Source organism: Humulus lupulus, chromosome 4, assembly GCF_963169125.1.
Source record: "Humulus lupulus chromosome 4, drHumLupu1.1, whole genome shotgun sequence".
Lineage (NCBI taxonomy): Eukaryota > Viridiplantae > Streptophyta > Magnoliopsida > Rosales > Cannabaceae > Humulus > Humulus lupulus.
The window spans coordinates 20172407-20194093 of record NC_084796.1 but is presented as its reverse complement, the minus strand read 5'-3'; the positions used below and the strand labels follow the sequence as shown (position 1 = coordinate 20194093).

General features: G+C 37.0%; 1 protein-coding gene across 1 annotated transcript; it reads left to right on the top strand.

The window, feature by feature from the left end:
- Positions 1 to 18756: 18756 nt before the first annotated feature.
- Positions 18757 to 20843, top strand: LOC133831965 (protein FAR1-RELATED SEQUENCE 5-like). The gene is made up of 2 exons (XM_062262365.1): positions 18757 to 19533; positions 20469 to 20843. The coding sequence occupies exons 1-2, from the start codon at positions 18757 to 18759 to the stop codon at positions 20841 to 20843; spliced, it is 1152 nt and encodes a 383-aa protein (XP_062118349.1).
- Positions 20844 to 21687: the final 844 nt, after the last annotated feature.

The following is a 21687-nucleotide window of genomic DNA, read 5'->3' as shown; positions in this document are numbered from 1 at the left end:
TTATATTCAGGTAAAACTTTGTTTTTACACTATATATATGTATGTTAAGAAAGGAGGTCGTTACAAAAGTTGAAGAAGATTAACATCATGTTGACTGTCTATTTTTTGGGTCATCAGTACTGTTATTTTGGGGTTATTAAAGAATGAATTTACCCTCGTTACCTTCTCAGATGAATTAATTTGTAATGGTTAGATTGTAAAGATGGTAAATTGGGTTAGATATTTTGGTGTATTAATATCTTAGTCTAGTTGCATCAGGATGTTGTTGACAGGGACATGAGAGGGTCATTGTTATTGCTTCATCTCCTATTTAAACCATATGAATTTTTGAGTTCTATTATGGGGTTTATGTTTTTAATGTGTAACCGAATTGGTCTATTTTGTACAAAAGTTATTGTTAATAGTAAGGCAGATACAATTCACCACTTTTTAGACTAGTGTGGAATTAAGCATCTATATTTTTATAAGTTTCCTCCCTCTTTGATTAACATGAAATTGAAAATACATCAGCAATTACTATATTTCTACTCTATCGAATAAATGTCTAAAATTTTGGATTGGCTATTTTGTAAAAGTTGGCCAAATTTGAGTACGAAAATTTGGAATAATGTAAAGTTCATGCTAGTGTTAATAATAAGATGAGGTAGTTGTATTCTTAAATTATATATAAAAAAAGGCATGACATTTTACAAGGAACTTCTTTGATGACCCTTCTCAGACCACACACTTACTGCATTATTCTATATAATCCACCAAAACGGTTCTTCTTTCTCTGACATTACAAATCCAGAACTGTTAGTGTTAAGAATATTTCTTTTGCAAATTGTAGTCCTAGAGTATATATCGTAGTTTTTGGTTTGAATTTTGCTAAATTCATCTTTAATTCCAATTGGTGAAGTACTATTTTATTTAATATGAAATGGGTATTAAAAAAGATGCAATGAACTAGATTGAAGTGTGTTCTCTTCTATGGAGGCTAGTGCTGTGGAGCCTGAGCTGAGGAGCATTAAAATGGCCCTTACTTTGGGTTTGGGGAACGAGTAGTGTAGTGGCCATATTTTTTCAGATTGTTTGGAGGTTCATTTTAATGAAAGATACATGTTGATCGAATGCCAGTTCCAACAATATTCATTTAGTTGTAAATAATAAAGTGTAGTCATTGAACTATTAATCTAACAAATAACATCACATTTAAAAATACTAATTTTTAAATAGGGTTCAGGTTCGTGAAAGAAGAACACTACAATGAATATAAAGTAGAGTTATTTGATTATTAATACATAAAAAAGTTAGGACTTCAAAATTTCCTAAGTAGTAGAACCTCCTCTACTTCAAGCAAATGGGGCATTCAGGATACGTTTCCTAAGTAGGGGATATAAAGAGAATTGCTATAGATGATGTCTGTTACAGAGGCTCGGCAATTTTGGAGTTTGTTAGAAGAAGTTTTTAAATAAGTTGTGCATCCTCTATATCTCCATCATTTGCACTGTCCATGCTGACATTATTTGGTTGTTGAATATGATTGGATCATCTTCGTCTTCTTGAATGTCATCTTCATAATGATAATTTTCTTGTTCCCTCATTAACTGCATGTGACATATTAATTAGTTGAATGGGTAGGAATACAAATCTTGGAGAAGCAAATTTTTTTTGTAAAATTAAATTTTATTCACCAGACGATATCTTAGATTTTGGATTGTTGAAGTAGAAGTCTGTAGCTGCTCCCTAGCCTGAATGATCCTTTCAACAAGGACAGTATGCATTCCTCCAATCATTCGAAGTAGCTCATTTGCTTTGCCGACACTTACCTGCATTATATGCAATTATGCATCATCTATCAGTGTTGATTAAGGAATGCACTTCTATAATATTAATATGACTTTTTAGTTGCAATTAAAATTGGTCATAAAAAATATAGGTTGGAGAAGCCTATAAATAGATACTACTAATACACTTAAATTTAAAATTCCATTTATTTACAATTAGATTAGCAAAGTTACGTTATAGATTTATATCTTACATGCTTCACGTGTGGTGGTATTGAGATATCTGGCATGTTTACATCTGCTGGAATCCATATGACATCAGGTCGTCCTTGAGTCGTTGGTAATAGGATCTTCTAAGGCGGTGTTGGTATGTTGTCATCAACAAGCATGACTTCTTTCTCGACATCGCACTTGATCCTTACGGTCATATTCGTTGGATCTTCTCCACCCTACAATGTAGTTCATGTCTAAAAGATATCAAGTTGTTACTTTATTTTCATAAGATTAGGGAGGTGAACTTAGATGCTATTGTTTTCTATACCTGAGGTTGGGTTACAGAGTTATTATTTAGTTATGTTTTCAGGAAGGGGGGATATGTGTTGGGGTTGAAGTCTTTAATAAAGTGGAAAGCTTCACGTCCATTACTAGCCATATCCCTAGTGATGTAAGTTGTCTTTTTTGAAGAAATCATTGACTTAGGGGGGTCATTCGGTAGTAGATAGTGGCATGTTCGAAGGCTTTGCACACTAATTCTCTCTCCCAAATACCAAGACCCCCCTTTTTCACTAACCATTAGTAGTCGCTTATGGGTGGACTCCATACTTTGTTTCATGAATTCAGGATACTGATCAACCATTCCCCATGGTCTCCAATTAACCTATAAAATTTCACATAAAGTTTTAGTGCTTAATGTTTATGTGCTATAAATTACGTGCATGATGTGTCAATGAGCAGACTATGTACAAATCACGTGAGGAGTCTTACTTGATGGATTTCTAAATGTGAGAGATGATGTCGCATATTATTCAATGTCAAAGAATTAGTAAAATCATATGTTGAGGAGGAATTCAAGCATTCAAGCTCTCGTGGAAGTCCATTGAGTGTAGGCCGCACGGTATTGGTTATGCTGACCGAAAGTTTAGGTATTCAATAGACCAGACCTACATCACGATTATTACCCGTGTTAAATTGTTTATAATAGCTGACAATAGATGAGTTACAAGATATACTGATTACTTTAATAATTAAAATGAAAAGGGTTATTAAAATTAATAATAAATAATTTAAAAGTTTAAAATTTTCATACCTGCCAATAATGCATACTACTTCCAACCTTGTTTATATTACCTCGAGAAATGTCATCCATTTGCTCATACAAATGACCTAGTCCAGCAGCCCCCCAATTATACTTGTATATAGTACTCAAGTTCCTCAAATAGGGTAATAATGCAAGAGATACCTTCATGGTCTCATTTGCCAATATGGTAGAACCAATTAGTGCTAATAAGAAAGTTCTAACTACACAGTCATTCTCAAATGATGATTTTGGAGTCATGTTGCTGTACTCTCTAATTAGCCACCCTATATCCACAGATCGATGAATTTTTCCATCTATAGGTGACCCTAAGCAAAGGAACAAGATTTCTTTCTTATTATGGATTTTGGGGTCGAGTTTCAATGGTTTACCAATGCAAGGGATTCCTGTAATTGCACTATAATCCAAAGGTGTCATAGATATTTTGCCAACATTATCGATATGGAAAGTATGAGTTGAGTCCCACCATTTCTCAGCTATAGCAATAATGATATTCGTGTTCATGGGTAGCCACTGTATGGTGTCAATAAGTGTTGCCAATCTAGTGCCTATGATTTTCTCCTTCATCAACTCGTCCATGTGTAGGTACCAATCTTTTAGGAGTAAGGGCCTATTAGAATGTAGCCCCAAATGAAGTTTATGTTCCTATTGAAAAATATAATTTAACATTCAATAATTTTGGATTACTAACTGCCAAAGTTTACTCTTCAACTGACAGTGTACATATGAGATTAAATAGTTGGTTTTTAGTAATTGGCTTAATACTTTATTTAAAATTAAAAACATAGACATTTCTTAGTCAAAAAACATGCACTGCATAACATTTATTTCGCATCGAGTAAATCCAAACCATAGATAATGAGTACAATGTTTTGGTACAATAATAATATATGGAGATTAAGAAGGATACCTTCGAGAAGATCAAAACACTGGATTTTGGTGAAGATGGATTAAATAAATAAGACTATAAAATATACGGAATATGGCTCACCTTGTTGCTAATATGTTGAAGAGGCAGAGGACGATAAGGGTTTGGTGAGTTTAATGTTGTCATCTCCTTGAGGGTCCTTAAACCCGATTTGCCAAGTCGAATCAACGATTTCCGCCGTTTGGGTATTTGTTGTCGTGTTCTAGTCGCCAGATTGTTTCTTGATGTGTAGTTCTGTACCTTTGCCTCGAAGGTCCTGCTGGTTTGGAATTTCGGGTGATTAAGGCCATGGTTGAATTTCGTACTCCCTTTCTTCAGTGGTTTCATTGCGTAAGATGAATAATTTTTCATATAATTAAAATTATGGGGATTCTAGGGTTTACCCTTAATACACACCATAAAACGCGGTTTTCTAATTTCATTGGTGCTTTTGAATATTATTTATTCCAGTACTAAATATCTTACCAACCCCTTATATAATTTTGTAAACACAATTTAATTTTTTTTTTACCAACATCTACATATTTAATAATCATGACGACATATATTGTTTGGCATAAGTTAAATAATTAGTATAAAATTTCCTCTTGATGCATATCATTTCATCCATACTCTCTTATTATTATATAAGAACTAGATACAAGCAATGTGCAATATCCACTTTTGATCTGTTTTATTTATAGAATTTGTTAATTATTTTTATGGCTTTTTATATTAATGTAATATGAATTTTGAAATAAATATCATATTTTAATTAAATTTTCAAGAAATTCTGAATAGTTTACGAAGCCGAAAATAGAGCTCAAACTGTCAAATTTTACTCGCGTACACAAAAAAATAGGCACTCGTGCAATAGACAGTTTAGACCCTATTTCGGTACCATAATTTATTCAGAATTTATTGAAAATTTGCAGGATGTTCTACATAATTATAATGTACACCATCATATAAATTTTTTTGGGATTATAACTATTCAGGTGCCGAAATAGAAAAAGAATGCACCGATGTTGCAAAAAAATTGGATGCGTTGTAGTCGCTCCCGTTATGTTTAATGTAATATTAAATATTATACGTGTATTTTAAATTTAAGTTTCTTGCTAGTTTTAAAAAAAAAAAAAATTATTGCTAATTCACAGTAGATTATATTATATGTTTAATATGATATTATTCTAATAAGTGAGTTTAAATTTATTTAATTTTTAAGTTATAAAACGTATGATTTTATTATTTATTGTTTTAAAATAATTATCATTGTAAAATATCTCAAAAATATCCTTTTTGAAATTTTTGTAATTATTTATTTTATTTAAACTTAAATGTTTACAAACTACCGTTAAGTATAAGAATATTCTGTTAAATATGCGAATATTCCATTAAAGTTATCTGTACGCCCTGAATATTCGCACGCACTTTGTCGAGCTAGAGAAGGGCCTAAATCGATCTGCCACGTGTCCACCGTCCACCCAAGGCTGTTTGTTACAGTCCCCTAAACAAATAGCTCGAGCTGATGGATCATTTAGCTGCTCATCGCTTGGAGCCATTGTGTCGACATAGTAGAAGCCACAAGCTAGCGCCACATTAGGCTCGTGATGCATCAGAGGCCTGACATACCCCCGGATCCTTATAAAGTCTACCACGTAATATAAACGTGCATATACCAGGGGGATTTCAACTTCTGAACCACGCAATTAGTTTCCACATTCTTGATTATTATCATTTTCTAGATCACGGTTTATCATCCAGCAGTAATCCATCCTATTTATTCATATAATTCACTGTTGGCGAAAAACCGCGTCGACATTATCATTAAAAAAATAAAAAACTGTTAAACCAAGAATTTTCGTTATCTACACATTTATTATATAGAAGAGATATCATTTTTGTTATGTAGTATTACCCCAAAAAAAATATTATTGTCCACTACATTAATTAAAATTTAATTTTGGTTTATTTTTATGGAGATTTTCCTTAACCAAGAAAAAAAGCTAGGGATTTTGATTATTAAAAAGAATAAGAAAAGGTGATGAAAAAAATTTAATTAATAGTGACAATATATACACCTAGTTCACTAGTAAATCAGTTGATGTGTGAAGTACCTATGAGATTAAGACTTTTATTAAAAGACGTAACTATTACGGCAAGGTGACCATATTTTAGCTTTATATATTATAAAAGATAATAAAGGTCATCTTCACATTTAACTATTGCCCTTACAAGTTCAACAGTAAAGCAGGGTGTGGTTTTGAATAAATCCCACTTAATCAAGCCCAGTATATGAGTTTAGTGTTTTTCTGACTACCGGAACAGAGAACCCCATATTTGAGAAGGTAGATGACAAAACAGAGAAGGTAAAAAACTAAAATACAAACATAGTTAAGGAGGTGTACAAGCTTACTGAAAAGTAAAATAAAAGTGATGGAAGAAATAACTCTTTAAAGATAAGTGGATTTGTGGAGATCCTATTCATCGACTACGCATGTCCGATGCGAAGGTTGGACATAGAACCGAGAAGAAAACCCACAGCGAAAGCTAAACTTACTTCATTTGCTTAGGTATTTTCGTTCCCATCAACTGAAGTTGAGGTTTCTTCGGCAGTTGCGTTTGGTCCATTTGTTTGATACTGAATTTTATTCTTGTTTTCTTCACCATCAGGGTTTACCTTGTGAGGTGTGACTGTGATACGGCCAAAATATGACCCATATTCTTCTATAGCTTCTTCTATGGTGTTGTATCCTCTAAAACAGTTGCCACTAAATCCAAGCACCTCCTTGCTGCAATCAGCCCATGACTCAAAAATACCAGTTGATCTGCCCACAAATACCACATAATTTTTTTTTCGGCCCATTGCTTGGAAATAAGATGATGAGATAGAAATTCAAAGATGGTCAACTAGAGTGTGTCTGAGGAGGAACGGATGGAGTTCTTTATTGGCATTATTTTTTTTATAGTTAGTGTGACTTTCTAAAGACTGACTTAGAGCAACTAAGTGGGTCTTGCTATGATAAGAGCTCGGTGGTGGGGGTCAAGTGATGAGGTGGACGGGTTTTTTTTTTTTCTTTAATAAAAGAAAGACTAATTTTTTTAAAATGTTACATTATAAAAATAAATGGCAAGAAAATCTGTCATGTTAGACATAAATGAGTTGCCTAAATTTTTTTATAAATTGTCTTCCATACTAAAATAAAATAATATTTATGTGATTAGTGCTCAAAAATGCAAATTAATTAGTTTTAAAGTGTAAAATAAATTAAGTTTTAATTAATATTTTCATGAATTTATTGTAATATATTTTATAATTGAAAATATTAATTTTAATTTAATTTATGTTTAATTTTCAGGAAATAAATTGCATTTGGACACTAATAAAAATGGAGAATAGAGAAATAGTTAAAACTGAAAAAGGAAATGAAGAAAGTGATATTTTGTTGAAGAAATCAGGCCCATTCGGCCCAAGACTCCAGCCCAACACCTTCTTCAGCTTCATCTAGCACCCAATGTGATCATCCTTCCTTGCGCCACCTGTCTCCACCTGCATTGACCCATATGCACATATATGCATATTTCCTTGGGATAATTACATCTCCTACGATTTCCCTATTTCCTTCAGCATTGCCTTCAAGCTCCACGGCTCCAGCAGGCCCAAAGAGACCCTTAGGCCCAAGGATTCCCTATTATGGTTAATGGCTGGATTAGTAGGCCGGGAGGGCCATAACTGTTTAATTATGCCATTAAATGTGTTTATGCATGTATATGTGAATTATATTATGATATGATGTTATATGCGTGCATGTGGGTCCACATTTATATAATTATGCTATTCTGATAATTTGGCCCATTGAGGGTGAATTTGTGTGTTTGGGTGCATAACTTGATTTGTGAATGAGATCTCATTATTATGGAGATATATTCGAGCTATTCGGCATGAGACGGTCATACATGATGGATTAGCGGTTTTGTTATAATGGGGTCAATTTTGGGGTAATAGAAATGCCTATTTGATGAAAAATTGGGAATATTTGAGATCAGGGTGAAATTTCGGAGGTTTTGACTATAATGTCCCCGGGGGTGTTTTTGGGACCCCGAGCACTAGGTTTTATTTGAGGTTACTTAAGCTTGAAGTAGCTGTTAGATAGATCGTACGATAAGAAAACCTCTCGTTCTTCCTTTTGATAGCCCGTTTTACCGTTTGAGTATTTTCGGAGATATCTCGAGTTCTAGGAGTCGGAATCAAGCAAGGGTTGAGGCGTAGCGATCCTAAGAAAGATTAGAAGCTTCTTAACCGAAGGATTTGACGGAAAATAACCCAATCAAAGGTAATCGAGGTTTAAGTTTTGAGTTTTTCCGAGTTTCTAAGCTTTGAATTGATTTTGTGAATTGTTGAGTTTCCGATTCGTTTGAACCTTGGGTTTTGAGGATTTTGGTGCATGGGGAAGCTTGGGAACTTTTCTTTGATGATTGGGGAATGTTTAGGTATGATTTTGGAGGCTTTGGAGTGATAAAATCACGTTTGGGAATGGCCCAGGGTGGAGAGCCGCGGCCCTTCTTTGAAGAAGCAGGTGGAGGCTTTGTGCTTGCTGGGCGCCGTGGCCCTTGATGGAGGGCGCTGCGGACCTTGCCTCTGGGAACCCTGGGGGCCGCGGCCCAAGGTGCTAGGGCCGCAGCCCTTGCCCTGTTTTCGCCCCGTTTGCTCGTTTTGACCCCGGGAACTTAGTTATAGGCCTCGGGAGTGTTCCTACCACTTTGATTAGTTGGGATTGATCTTCCAGAGGCTAGATATTGGTGTGGGAACCTATGTTGATCATTATTATTAATGATGTCTCATGTTTGGTTTAATTAGGTGACCGCTAAAGGACTAAAGGCTGATCACTCTCACGGGCCGTTCTTTTAATCTTTCTAGCTCGAATCTGAGGTAAGAAAACAGTATATGAATACAGTTGCACCCTGTATAGGTATGTGACATGCATGGTTTGACATTGAGGCATGTTGGTTGATATATGTGGACGTGGATTGCGTATTAAGTGCTGATGTACGTTGATTACCTGTTTGAGACACTGACTAGTCAGGGACCGACACTAAATTCGATGATCACGCATTGAATGGCTCTATGGCATTAATGCGGGACCGACCCTAAGGTCGAAGAACTTATAAGCGCTTGCCTGATCTACGATCAGATGACTATAGCCAAGGTATATGACCCCGGTGACCGTTTGTCACGTGGCTAAGGGACGTTGTCCATAGTTCGACTCTAGAGTTGTGAGGAAGGTTATGTTGGTGACTAATCACCATACACCTGTCCTGATCAAGCTTATGAAGGAGTCATTTATCAGTTAAGCCCTGGTGACCCTATTGTCACATGGCTAGAGGGAGCGATGCTCATTATTGTGACTTTTGGCTATTGTCACCTATTTGTTGGACTGATAGTCCTGAATGGTTATTATGATCGTTGTTGATATTACATCATGTTTTATTATGTTTTCTTGCTGGGCCTTGGCTCATGGGTGCTATGTGGTGCAGGTAAAGGAAAGGAAAAGCTTGGCCAGCCTTGAGTGGAGAGCTTGGGCGATGTGATGCACATACAGGGCCGCTTGACCGCCACGGTCAAGGAGTTCTCAAAGGGACTAGGGGTTTACCCTATTTTTGCCGCTTAGGCCGGCGGGGATTGTAAATTTGGAACTGTAGCGACTCTCTCTTTTGTATTACGAACTACTTGTAAACGTTTTGAAAGGCTCATGAGCAGTTTGTTTACTTAATGAAATCTACCCTTTCCTTTTTGCTGGTTTTTCACCTTAACCTGATATTAACACTTAGATCACGTTTTTAACCAAAGGACTCGGGTAGCGGGTCAAATTTCTGGTTCACCGTAATTGTTCTGGGGTAACCAGGGCGTTACAACTTGGTATCAGAACAATGCCAAGGTTAGGGTTCCTGTAGACTGGCTGGGTATGTACACACATCACCGAAGGCAAGCTCGACTCACGGTTTGGTAACTATTTATGTGGTTACATGTATAATTGCTTAAATGTGATATATATGCTTTACCTGTGTGCATGAGATATTATGTTGAGCCTGTGCCCTGAAATATTATATCTTCAGCAAATGTGTACTGGTTAGTACTGAGATTGCTGGCACCTGCTTATTAGTATGGTCGTTTATGGGTTATCATGTGATACATGCTGAGTGCTGAATGCCATAAACATGTATCTGATTGTGAATATTGAATGACTGTGGAATGTGATTATTATCTGTTTGTTCTTGGACCGTAAGGCGGCAAGAGGTTTAGTTATTACTACCTGACTGGCCGTATTGATTATTGTTTCAGTAAGGTATCAGTGACAGAATGAACCCAGAACAGACAGGCACCTCAGATGGCCAGAGCGGTCAGGGTCAAAATAATGACAATAGTCAGGGTCAAGTGAATGACCAATCTCAGGTTCCACAGCCAGCACCTGCAAACTGACAGCAGATGTTTAATGATTTGCAGGCTATAGTGGTAAAACAGGGAGAGGAGCTTCGTCTCCTAAGACAGCAGCAAGTGCCTGTGGTGGCCAGTGCTGCAGAGGCACCTTCTGTGTCGGTGCTAGTTATTGGGCCACTGCCTGGGGTTGAAAACAGATTGGAACTTCTTTATGAGCGGCTCAGGAAACAGCAACCTCCTGTGTTTGAAGGCAGTGCTGATCCCACCAAAGCTGAACAATGGATGAGTATGATTACCACTGTTTTGGACTTTATGAAGGTAGTTGGTACTGAGAGGGTGGCCTGTGCTGCCTATATGTTTCGGGAAGATGCCCGGATTTAGTGGGAAGTAGTTGGCCAGACCAAGGATGTTAATCTCCTGAGCTGGGAGGAATTTAAGAGCTTGTTCAATGAAAAGTACTATAATGACGCCATTAGAGCGGCGAAGGCTGATGAATTTATGAGGCTACTTCAGGGAAGCTTATCAGTAACCGAGTATGCCTTAAGGTTTGACCGTTTGGAAAAGTTTTCCAAGGAGTTGGTGCCCACTGATGGGACCAGGAGAGAGCGTTTCTTACAGGGGCTACAACCTACGTTAGCCCGAGATGTGCGCATCACCACTGTGGCAGGAGTGACTACTTATGCACAGGTGGTGGAGAAGGCACTTACAGCGGAAACTGCAGAGATTAAGATCTGGCGTGACAATGCAGCCAGAAGGGATTTCAGGAGGCCAGGTCCTCCATTTGTGGGTTTTGGTAGGGGTGTTGGCCCCAGTGATCAGAAGAGGAAGGTTCCTGATACCTTCCCAGTTCCAGGTCCTGACAGGAGACCTCGTGGTGTTACAATAGGTCGTCCTGGGGGCAGTGAAGCCTGGAAGTCCTATCCCGAGTGTCCTAGATGCAAGAGGCATCACTTGGGAGAGTGTAAGGCAAGGGCCTGCTTCTCTTGTGGAGCAGTGGGTCATCTGAAAAAGGATTGCCCTAAGGCAAGGAAGGAAGAACCCAGGAAGACAGATAGCTTACCACTGTTTACCACTGTTTACCATTGTAAGATTACCACTGTTTTGGACTTTAAAGCTCATGTTTTTGTGGTATTTTAGAAAATGAGCATTTTGACTATACACAAAAAGAGCTAGGGTAATATTAATAATAAGATTTGATTTTTCAAAATCATATCTTTTTATTAATATTTCAGATTTATTTTGTAAACCCCATTTTGTTGTTTAATTTCTTTTTAGTCCTTTTCTCCATCTATAAATAGGGACACTCTCTTCACATTTGGAATGTAATTTTTAGAGTAGAGAAACTATAGCAAAATTTCCACTCACTTTCTTCTCATATTTTCTTCTTAGAATTTTGTGAGAATCATGAGCATAATGGCCTAATCTTCCTAGGAAGGTTAGGGATGATTCCATATGCAAGTGATGTTATTTTGCTACTTTGATTTACTATGTTCTTAATGTAATATATTTGAGTTATTTATGTTCTTTCATCTCTATCTTTATTTACTTATGCTAATAGTATATAGGATTAGTCATGCTCTTTCTATGTGCTTCTAATTAGTAAAAGTAATATTGATACATAATTTTATGTCTAATCTTCTATTGCATTATTGCCCTTGGGTATTTTGTCATTTTTAGATTTTTCATAAGATTAACATTGTTCTTTTAAAGTAAAGAACTTTATAACTCAAATGAACTTTTGTTAGAAAAAACTATGGACTTTAATGTAGATTTTCCAAGTAAATGTTGGGATGTGAACTATTTACTTGTGTATTTTTGTAAATCAAGTAACCAAGTAACAAAACAAGCATATGGATGATTCTTGAAACCTTTCATTTTCTCAAACTCTTGATTACATCTTACCTTTATTTCACTTATCTCATTTCATCACTTTATCAAAAATACAATACCAAAATCTCAAACATCTTTCCATTTACAATTTTATTTACTTCTTGTTACTAACTTTTTTTGTGTTATTTTCTACTAACCTTTTGATTTTAGGTTACCTCCTTGTGGATCGACCGCCCGATCTTACTACAACTACCGCTTAGTGTAGTCACATTTTGGGCGTTAAACATTATGGGAACGACTACAACGCATCCCCTTTTTTTGCAACACCGATGCATCTTTTTTCTATTTTCGGTCGTGGTGGTCAAGCGGCCGCATATGTACACATCACCACCTAAGCTCTCCACTAAAGGCTGGGTGAGTTTTTCCTTCCCTTTACCTGCGCCACATAGCACCCATGAGCCAAGGCCCAGCAAGAAAACACAATATAGCATGATATAATATCAACAATGATCATAATAATCATTCAGGACTTTCAGTCCAAAACAGGCAAGTGACAGTCGCAAAACTCATTAAGGTGGGTACAACTCCCTTTAGCCATGTGACGATAGGGTCACCAGGGCTTAACAAATAAGTGAACCTTTCACTAGCTTAAACAGGATAGGTGCATGATGACTAGTCACCAACATAACATTCCTCATGACTCTAGAGTCATAACTATGGAACATTGTTCCCTAGCCATGTGACAAGCAGTCACCGGGCTCTATTTTGGGAACACCCCGTCCCCAGACGAGTTGAGAGAGCATCTTTCAAGTGATCGGATCATCCCTGAATACTTTAATGGTGATTCGAAGGTCAGTTTCGGCCAGTTGGAAGATGCTTTGAAGGCCTCGACAAACCAAGAAGATGCATTTAACCTGGGTTTGTACTATTTAATAGAGGGGGTACTGAATGCCCCAGAGAAGACAACGACAATATGGGGTGATTCTTGAAGATGGTTGAGGATCTTGATTACTTTTTCAAGTATCCGTGGGGGAAGTTCTCCTTGTTGAAGGTTATTAGAGGAGTTCAAAAGGACATGCAGAAGCCCATTCTTACAGTTACGAGGCGTAATGTGAAAAGGGGTTCGACCAAAAAATAGAAGGAGGCCAAGTATAGTTTCAATGGCTACGCACCTGTACTTCTTTACTGAGCTTTTGAGGCGATGGAAGCTCTCGGGAGTAAGTTCGGTGAGAACAGTGGTATTGAAGCAGATTCGAAGGATGGTTAACTGGGCTACGAAGATCGATATCACTATTTGGACAGATCATTTGGTTCCTATATTTTTCAACTGCCGAGTAAGTTTCATTTTATCTTGTTAAATGTGACAAATTAATTGATTAATGATTTATTTTATTAAATTTTTTCGGACACAGGTTATTCAACCATGCAGTTAGTGGTATTTTCCATGCTGAAGCCACTTCCCGGTGAGGTAGTCTACTACAATAGCCTCCCAGATGTTGATTCCAGGTTATTCCGTGAGTTACAATCAACTGTGGGGGAGACTGCGACTGCAGCGGAGGAAGTAGTAACTGAGAAGGAGGCAGAGAAGCTGGCAAAAGTTGCAAAGGAAGCCTCCATATTTTATGAGGATGGAGGAAGTGAGGAGAGAGAAAATAAGGAGATCATATATTTATGAGAAAGAAAGTGATGTTAGAGAAAGTGAGGAGAGATAAATTAATGAGAGAGACACTGATGTGAGATAATAATAATTATAAAGGTTATGTGAGAATAAAATTTACAAAATGAAAAGTTGAGAACAACTAAAAACAACTTTTGGTTGTTCTAAAAAATTTTCGTTTTTTGTAACTTGGTTTTTAAAAATTATTTTATGAAAACAATGCCAAACACTGTTACTTGTTTTAAGAAAAAAAAAATTAGTTAATGAGCGAAACACCTGTAAATGTTCATGACGAATAAATCCTAACTCAGCCAGAAGCACAACCCAACAACCCCAATATCAGTATAACCAAACCCCAACACAACATAACCACCAATCTTACAGTAAAACCCAAGTTTTTCGGATTTCAAAGTTTATTGCATTGAAGTCAATAATTATAAATAATTTTCTATATGATATGTTACACCATAATTCCACTACTAACTGGTATACAGTAAATGGATATGTTACCCAATAATCAGTATAGGCAACAAATATACCATTAATTCCATATTTTAATAATTATATGCCAAATCTGCAATGGATTTGATTTATCTCCATGCACCTCATTGATTACTGTGGTTCAAGTTTGACATAATTATAATAAAGTTGACTATAACAATTGTTTATTTTCCAAAGGAAGAAAATAAAAAATCACATGTTAATGGTTCTTGTGAGCATATATGTCGAAAAAAAATTATACCATTAAAAAAATTTCTTATTTTATTGAGTGGCGGTGGAGCTGACATTGATTGCATTTTTGGAATGATGACACTGCAAAAATAATAAATACATTCAGACGTGTAGACAAGGTTTGGACAATCCCATCCGAATCTCGAGAGTCTATATTCTATAATGGGGGTAGGGAGTAGTCGAAGAGATGCCTCAAAACCATAACTTTTTCAATAATTGCCTTGCGTGTGAAATGGAAACTATTAATATACATCTTCACCTTCTGTCTTTTAACTTTTATGCTTCAGATTGTACCTCAAACAAGAAAACAATGCCTTCCAAAAACAAAAATGATAGGAAATCTTTACGTTCCAGGAGGGAGTTTGCTCAATCAAGCAACTGGTCCGACTATTCTACAGACAACTATTCGTACTACTCTGAGGACTATGAAGTCAAGGTAAAACACGACCAAGGTTTTCACCCAAACTCTCCACCCAATATGTCGCCCTCCATTGAAATCCAAGAGAGGTCGGGCAATATTGTTTTGCATGAACTGTCTTCTAACACCAGAGATGCAGACGAACAACAAAGAATGGGAGGCAACAAAAAGCGCCAATGTAGGGGATCGTTCCACGAAGGAAACGAGAAGGAAGGTATTCATTTTCTACCCATTCTTAACTTTATAATTTTTAATTTTTTGTAATCAGCCTAATATAGTATGAGATTGTACTTTAGTTTGTTCAACATAGTTTTTATTTCAAATCAGATGATGAATATAATCTATTAATGTTGTTAATACAACCATTAGTGGAGCTGGTACATAAAAAAATGTTGTCCTAATTTATTAACCCTAGGTGTTATGAGGAATCTCTTTGAAGCCAATGGATATAAGCGCGATGGGTGCTTCTGTGCAGACTACATCGACTTTTGTGGTTCCGCATATGCATCTGACGAGGCCCAACCATCGTCGCTGCCATTGATGGTGATAGATCCACAAGTCTTCCAACACTATACCATGAGCAAACTCGATGACATTGAAACCAGGCAAGTGGAGTGCAATGAAAAAATAGCTCGCCTGTGTTCTCAGATGGTTGCCTACTTCGATGATGCTGGTCCCAAACCTACTCCACCCACAACACGTCCATCTCCTGGAATCAACAACGGTAATGATAAATAGATATGTATTATCTTTGGGAGTATCCTCAGTTTTAAGGATTAAGTACTATATTTTGGTCGAGTTTGAACCTGTTTGGGGTTACGGAACAGACCCAATATTTTTTATGGTTTGTGTTAGTAGACACGAATTTTGGTTGGAACTATTTCACAAAGTGTTTTGGACATGCCCCCTGTAGTACTAATTATGCTTTGTAAGCAAAAACCTGATTATGCTATAGATAATGACTTAAGTTTTTATTTTAGTATTGTGGTTCCTATTTATTAAGGTTAATGGGCATCTACATCAATTCTGAGTATGTTTGTTTGATCGTTTTGGATGGATATACGAAAACTGGTCATTGAAGCAGCGTTTATCAGACTTTGGCCATTGATTAACCCTTTAATAATTTTGATTAAAATGTCATGAACCCATATTAATATTTATATTAACCAGACAGTAAAAGGGTAGTCCGAGGGATGAGTTAAATTACCACAAATAACATAATCAATTGGCGATCCTATTTACCACTTGATTTTCCAAGTAAAATAAAATGTTAAAAGGAAATATAATGAACTTTGAATGGGATTATTTAATTTGTTGCAATAAAATTTTGTATGGTCAAAGTCAGCCCAATTTACTTGCTACTGATTGTGGTTGAATAATAGTTTAATTTCTTCCAGTAGAAGAAATTAATTGATGTGCTCAAAACACCAAAAATAGACCTTCATCATAACCGCATCTTTGTCAATTTTTGGAGACAGATGTCTACAAATCCAATTACAATGTGAACTTTGTCAATATTTGGAGACAGATGTCTACTTTATGTTATTGAATTATGAGTTAAAAATCAAAAGCCCATTGTTTGATAACTTTTTATCTTTTAAATAATAAATTGAATAGTATTCCGACACTTATTTATCACTATAAGGAATTAGTAAAATCAAGGAATTACTAAAATCAATGATTAAATTTGATGCAGCATACGACACCCGTAAGGGTCATTAATTCTGATTGATTATCAGAAAATCACTTTGTGTAACTCCTGATATTACTACAAAGTACTTTTCACCTTACAAAAAAATCCTATATTCACCTTACACGTGGGGATTTTTCTGAAAAGTACTTTTCCAACCATGATAGAAACAACCACTATAAAATGCAACTATCCTTTCCATTTCCTAATCACCCACATCAACACTTTTTCAACTCATACACCACACCAAATGGACTCCCCATCACGTGTCCTTTTCTCCATCAAGTAAGAAGCATATGATTCTGAAGATCTTTTACCAAATCAATATCCAACACTCTATCCGCCATATAGGATGTTAGAGAGCTCACCCTCCCCTATCACACCATCTTCTTCGAAATCCACCAAACTTCCAATATCACCCAAACCCCCTACACTTCTGAAGAAAGAACAAAAATCACCTCAGTCTTCAGGTGCCAGTAAGTCCACTAAAAAAAAATCTCCTCGGAGTGGAAAGTGCAGGAGTTGTATTCACAAAGATACTGAGCTCCTAAAGCTTAAATTCCTAAGGCGTAATGTGTCCACTAAGTCGAAGAAGCTGCGATGCTCTGCACTAGATGTCCGCACCATAATCTTCAAGCTTCGTTAGCTTCTAGATCAAGCTAGTATTATACTAAATGGAATGCAGACTATAAGTGGAGACATATTTGTGCCTGCCGCTCACACCAAGGAGAATGGGGAGTTGAACCCCCTCCAAATCGACTAAGTCAATATCATCAACCCTAAGGCTACCTAAGGCTATTTCAAATTATAACAACTCTCATTCTGAATACACATATCACTGATTCTGAATACACATCCCAAATCAAAAAATACATTCCCAAAAAAATGTAAATTTACACTATTGCCCCTCCAATTACCAGTGGAATATTGGGTAAACAAAATAATAATAAAAAAACAATATAAATTTATTTGTACACCTACGAACAGTTTCTTCTCGGTTTGCAAACCGGCTACTATGGGTAACTAACATAACAAACAAATAATAGCTACAGTGAAACGCTCTTTGTCCCTTGAGAAGGATCACAAACCTCAAATTGAGGTGAGGGATTGAATCACTTCCCTGTCAGTGTGAGTGCTCTTAGTAGTATATTCAATATTACACTTGAGTATGAAGTCGTACAAAGCAGTCCCTGTCAGTACGTCATATCTACATATTCATGACTTCTTTTCAACCACCATATCTTCAAAGATCGGACCACTTGGTATTACTAACTGTGTGTAAATCATATTAAATTGGTTACTGACAACATTTTATGCAAACTATCAGATCAATAATATTATTAAAAAAACAATATTTCTACTATTTTGTTTATTCCCAAAAACATGATAGTGTATGAGAGCATAGCTGATTAAATAAATCAAATGAAACGATGCAGTTCAATAAAAATAATTTTTTACTGCCTATCACTGTGCTCGTAATGAGTAACCTTTAGCTACTGCCCCTGCAAGTTGACCATATAATAAAGATTTAAGTGGAGACATGATTTGAATTAAAAAATGGTGGGAAGAAATTATTAAAATGTTTGATGGGGATATAAAAAAACCGTTCAATCCACCATTTATTCAGTTTATTCAACAAAATTGAAGTTTTATACTAAATCTCTGTGTGTGAAGAACTAATATCAAAGAAACTGTAAGTTGCTTTAAAAAACACATTCTTTCATTTTGACATCGTTTTTTAATACAAAAATCATGACTAACTATTAGATGTCTCTGCCTCTTCTATAATCAAGGGACATTGGTTAAAATATTTTTGTCTGGGATACGTGGGAAGGCAGTCAAAGGTTTGGAATGGTTGGCCATTTCACGCTTCATACAAGTAAGATACTACTCCATATGTAGTATGCATGTTTTTTTTCCAGTGATCCTCCATAAATCATATATGTCTCTGCATACAAGTAAAATTGTAATGTTTGAATTAATTTTCAGATTGAAATATTAGGAAATGGACATTTCAGCAGGGTTTTCTTTCGAAAATTTCAACAAAATTTTGGAACGTCTTGGTATCGTCAAGGATCTAGCTGAAATAACTCGACAAGAATTAGTTGGCAAAACATTTGATGATGTTGGGGCTGCTGAAAACTTTTTCACAACCTACGCAAGAATAATGGGATTTGGTGTTCGAAAGGGGACAAGAAGAACCAGCAGGGATGGTGATCTAACGATACGAAGTTGGGTTTGCTCATGCGAAGGTCGTAGGGACGAGAAATGGTGTAAAATGCAGCCAAGGAGACGTGAGCCTAAGGCAGTTACTAGGATGGATTGCAAAGTGGTTTTATGTGTTAACAAAGTAAAAGCAACTAGAAAATGGATAGTGAATAAGTTTGTTCATAATCATTCCCATCCTTTACTATCACAGAACCATATAGCATTCTTAAGATCCCACAGGAAGGTACCAGATGGGACCTTAGAACAAGCAAGATGTATGAGGAAATCAGGTATTCAAACTTGTAAAATTATGTCATTCATGGCTCTACAACATGGTGGTTATGACAAACTCCCTTTTTTACTTAAAGACCTTTACAACAAGTTCACTGAAGACAATAAAGTGGAATTGGCTGAGTTAGATGCTTCTAAAGCTATTGGATACCTAGAGCATAAATCTGATAATGATGACCAATTGTTTTGTAAGTACACTTTCGACCAAGAAAAAAGGCTAGAGTCAATGATATGGGCAGACGGGAAGTGTAGGAAAGACTATGAAAAATTTGGCCACGCATTAGTTTTTGACACAACATATGAGACCAACTGTTATCCCCATTTCCTGCATGGGCTCGGGGCCTTCGTCCAGGTCCATTGTCAGGGGCCATGTAAGCACGCGGGCCCGGCCCAAGGCCTCTTGGTACGGAAAATGTCCGAGGGGAGGGGTATGGACCGGGGGTGCATGTCTGGGCCCATTTGAGGGGTCCGACATGGCCCTCCGGGTTCCGTCCTCAGGGACGGACGTTCGGGTGATGTACAGATCATTCGGATCCCCCACGACCTACGCGTCCAGGTCCCGGACCCTGGTACGGTCCGGGCCTGTGGTAAATGAAGAGGGACAAAGGTAAACGGACCCGGATCACCTCATCCCCGATTGGAGGGGTCAAGCGTCCTGGACCCTGAAGCCGCCCCACTTCGCGTGGGCGTTGTCCCCACTTTTCACCTGCAGAAAAGGCCACCTCGGGATTGCACGCCGTTGTTTCAGGTCTGTGCTGCCAAGTACTCTGATTGGTCTTGTCTCCTGAATCTACCTCGTAACTCGAAATGTCCAGACCAAAAGCACCGTTTTGTCGGGCGAGATATAGCTCTTGAGTCAACTTATTGGGCCTTAGCTGGTCTGGAATTCATGTATTTTGTATCTTTTGTATTGGGATTCCACTAGAAAGGCCAAGAGTATCCATATCTCCGATGGGCCCGGGTCGTACCCGGCCCAGACCCAGTGTTCCCATAAGCCTATAAATATAAGCTACAGAACACTGTAAAAAGGATCTCTCTTCATCTGAGATACAGTAACCCTGTCAAAATACAGAGAGAAACTCCATTGTAAAAGGTTTTTCAAGCCCTAATACTACAGACTCGTGGACTAAGGCTAGTTAACGCCCCAACCACGTAAAAACCCCGTGTTAATCTTCAGCTTTAATTACAATTATCCTTAAGTAACATTTATTAACGTAGTTACCGAAAATCTCGGTTAACACCAACCAATATGGAAAATCGTTACTAATCTTGTTAGGAGTGAACAACCACTTCAAGACAACCATTTTTGCTTATGCAATTTTGCATAATGAAAATGAACAGACTTATTTGTGGGTGCTTCAGTCTTTCTTGGAGTGCATGAATGAAAAAGCTCAAAAAACAGTGATAACGGATGGTTGTCCAGCCATGAATATGGCTATAAATCAGTTGATGCCAAGAACTATTCACCGTCTTTGTAGCTGGCACATTAGCTGGAATGCCTCTATAGCAGTGAAAGATTCAAATTTTATCAGAGATTTCCATAAATTAATGTCAAAGTGCATGAAGGAGACCCAATTTGAAGCAAAATGGTAACAGTGTGTACAACATTATTCCATCCATCAGAATGGGTTTATGACTTGCATGTATGAGAAGAGAGAAACATGGGCGGAGACATTTCTTAGAGGACACTTTTTCGCCTATATGGGAACAACACAAAGGTGTGAAGGAATGAACGCTTTTATTAAAACAAAGGTTGCGGCAAATATGAAGTTAAATGACTTCATTCGAAGACTAGACATGGCTTTGTCATGGATGCGACATAAAGAACGTAAAGATGATCATGAATCTAACCACACGATGCCAGATTTAGGCAAGACTTACATGAATTTGGTTGAAAAACAAGTAGCAACTTTGTACACAAGGAACCTCTATTGGAAGATAAGAGAGCAAATTCAAAAGGGAGGAAAGTTATCCGTAAGTAGAAAAGAAAGAGGCGAAAATGAAAATGAAAATGTTTATCTACTTGCAAAATACAGTGATAAGAGTTATAGGAAGCTTGTTAGACAACGGATACCAGATAAACATCTAATATGCGAGTGTATGTTATTCACTAGTTGTGGAATCCCCTGCTCCCACATGTTTGCTATCATGAAATTTTTGCAGATCACTGAGATCCCAAAATCCCTTATTGCCACACGATGGCTGAAGACGAATTTTCTGCATGTACATTCTAATGCCCTGCTTAGTTCAGAGATGTTCCATTTACCAACGAAAGAGCGCCATTTCACATAGCTAATACAAGACTGCAATGAATTGGCAGTCGTTGCATCCGCGAGTGAGATGCGATACAGAAAGGCCAAAGAGGAGATTAAAAAAATGCTTGCAGCATTGAAATTGTTGGAAATTGATGGCAACGAGAACCAGACACCCGTTACTC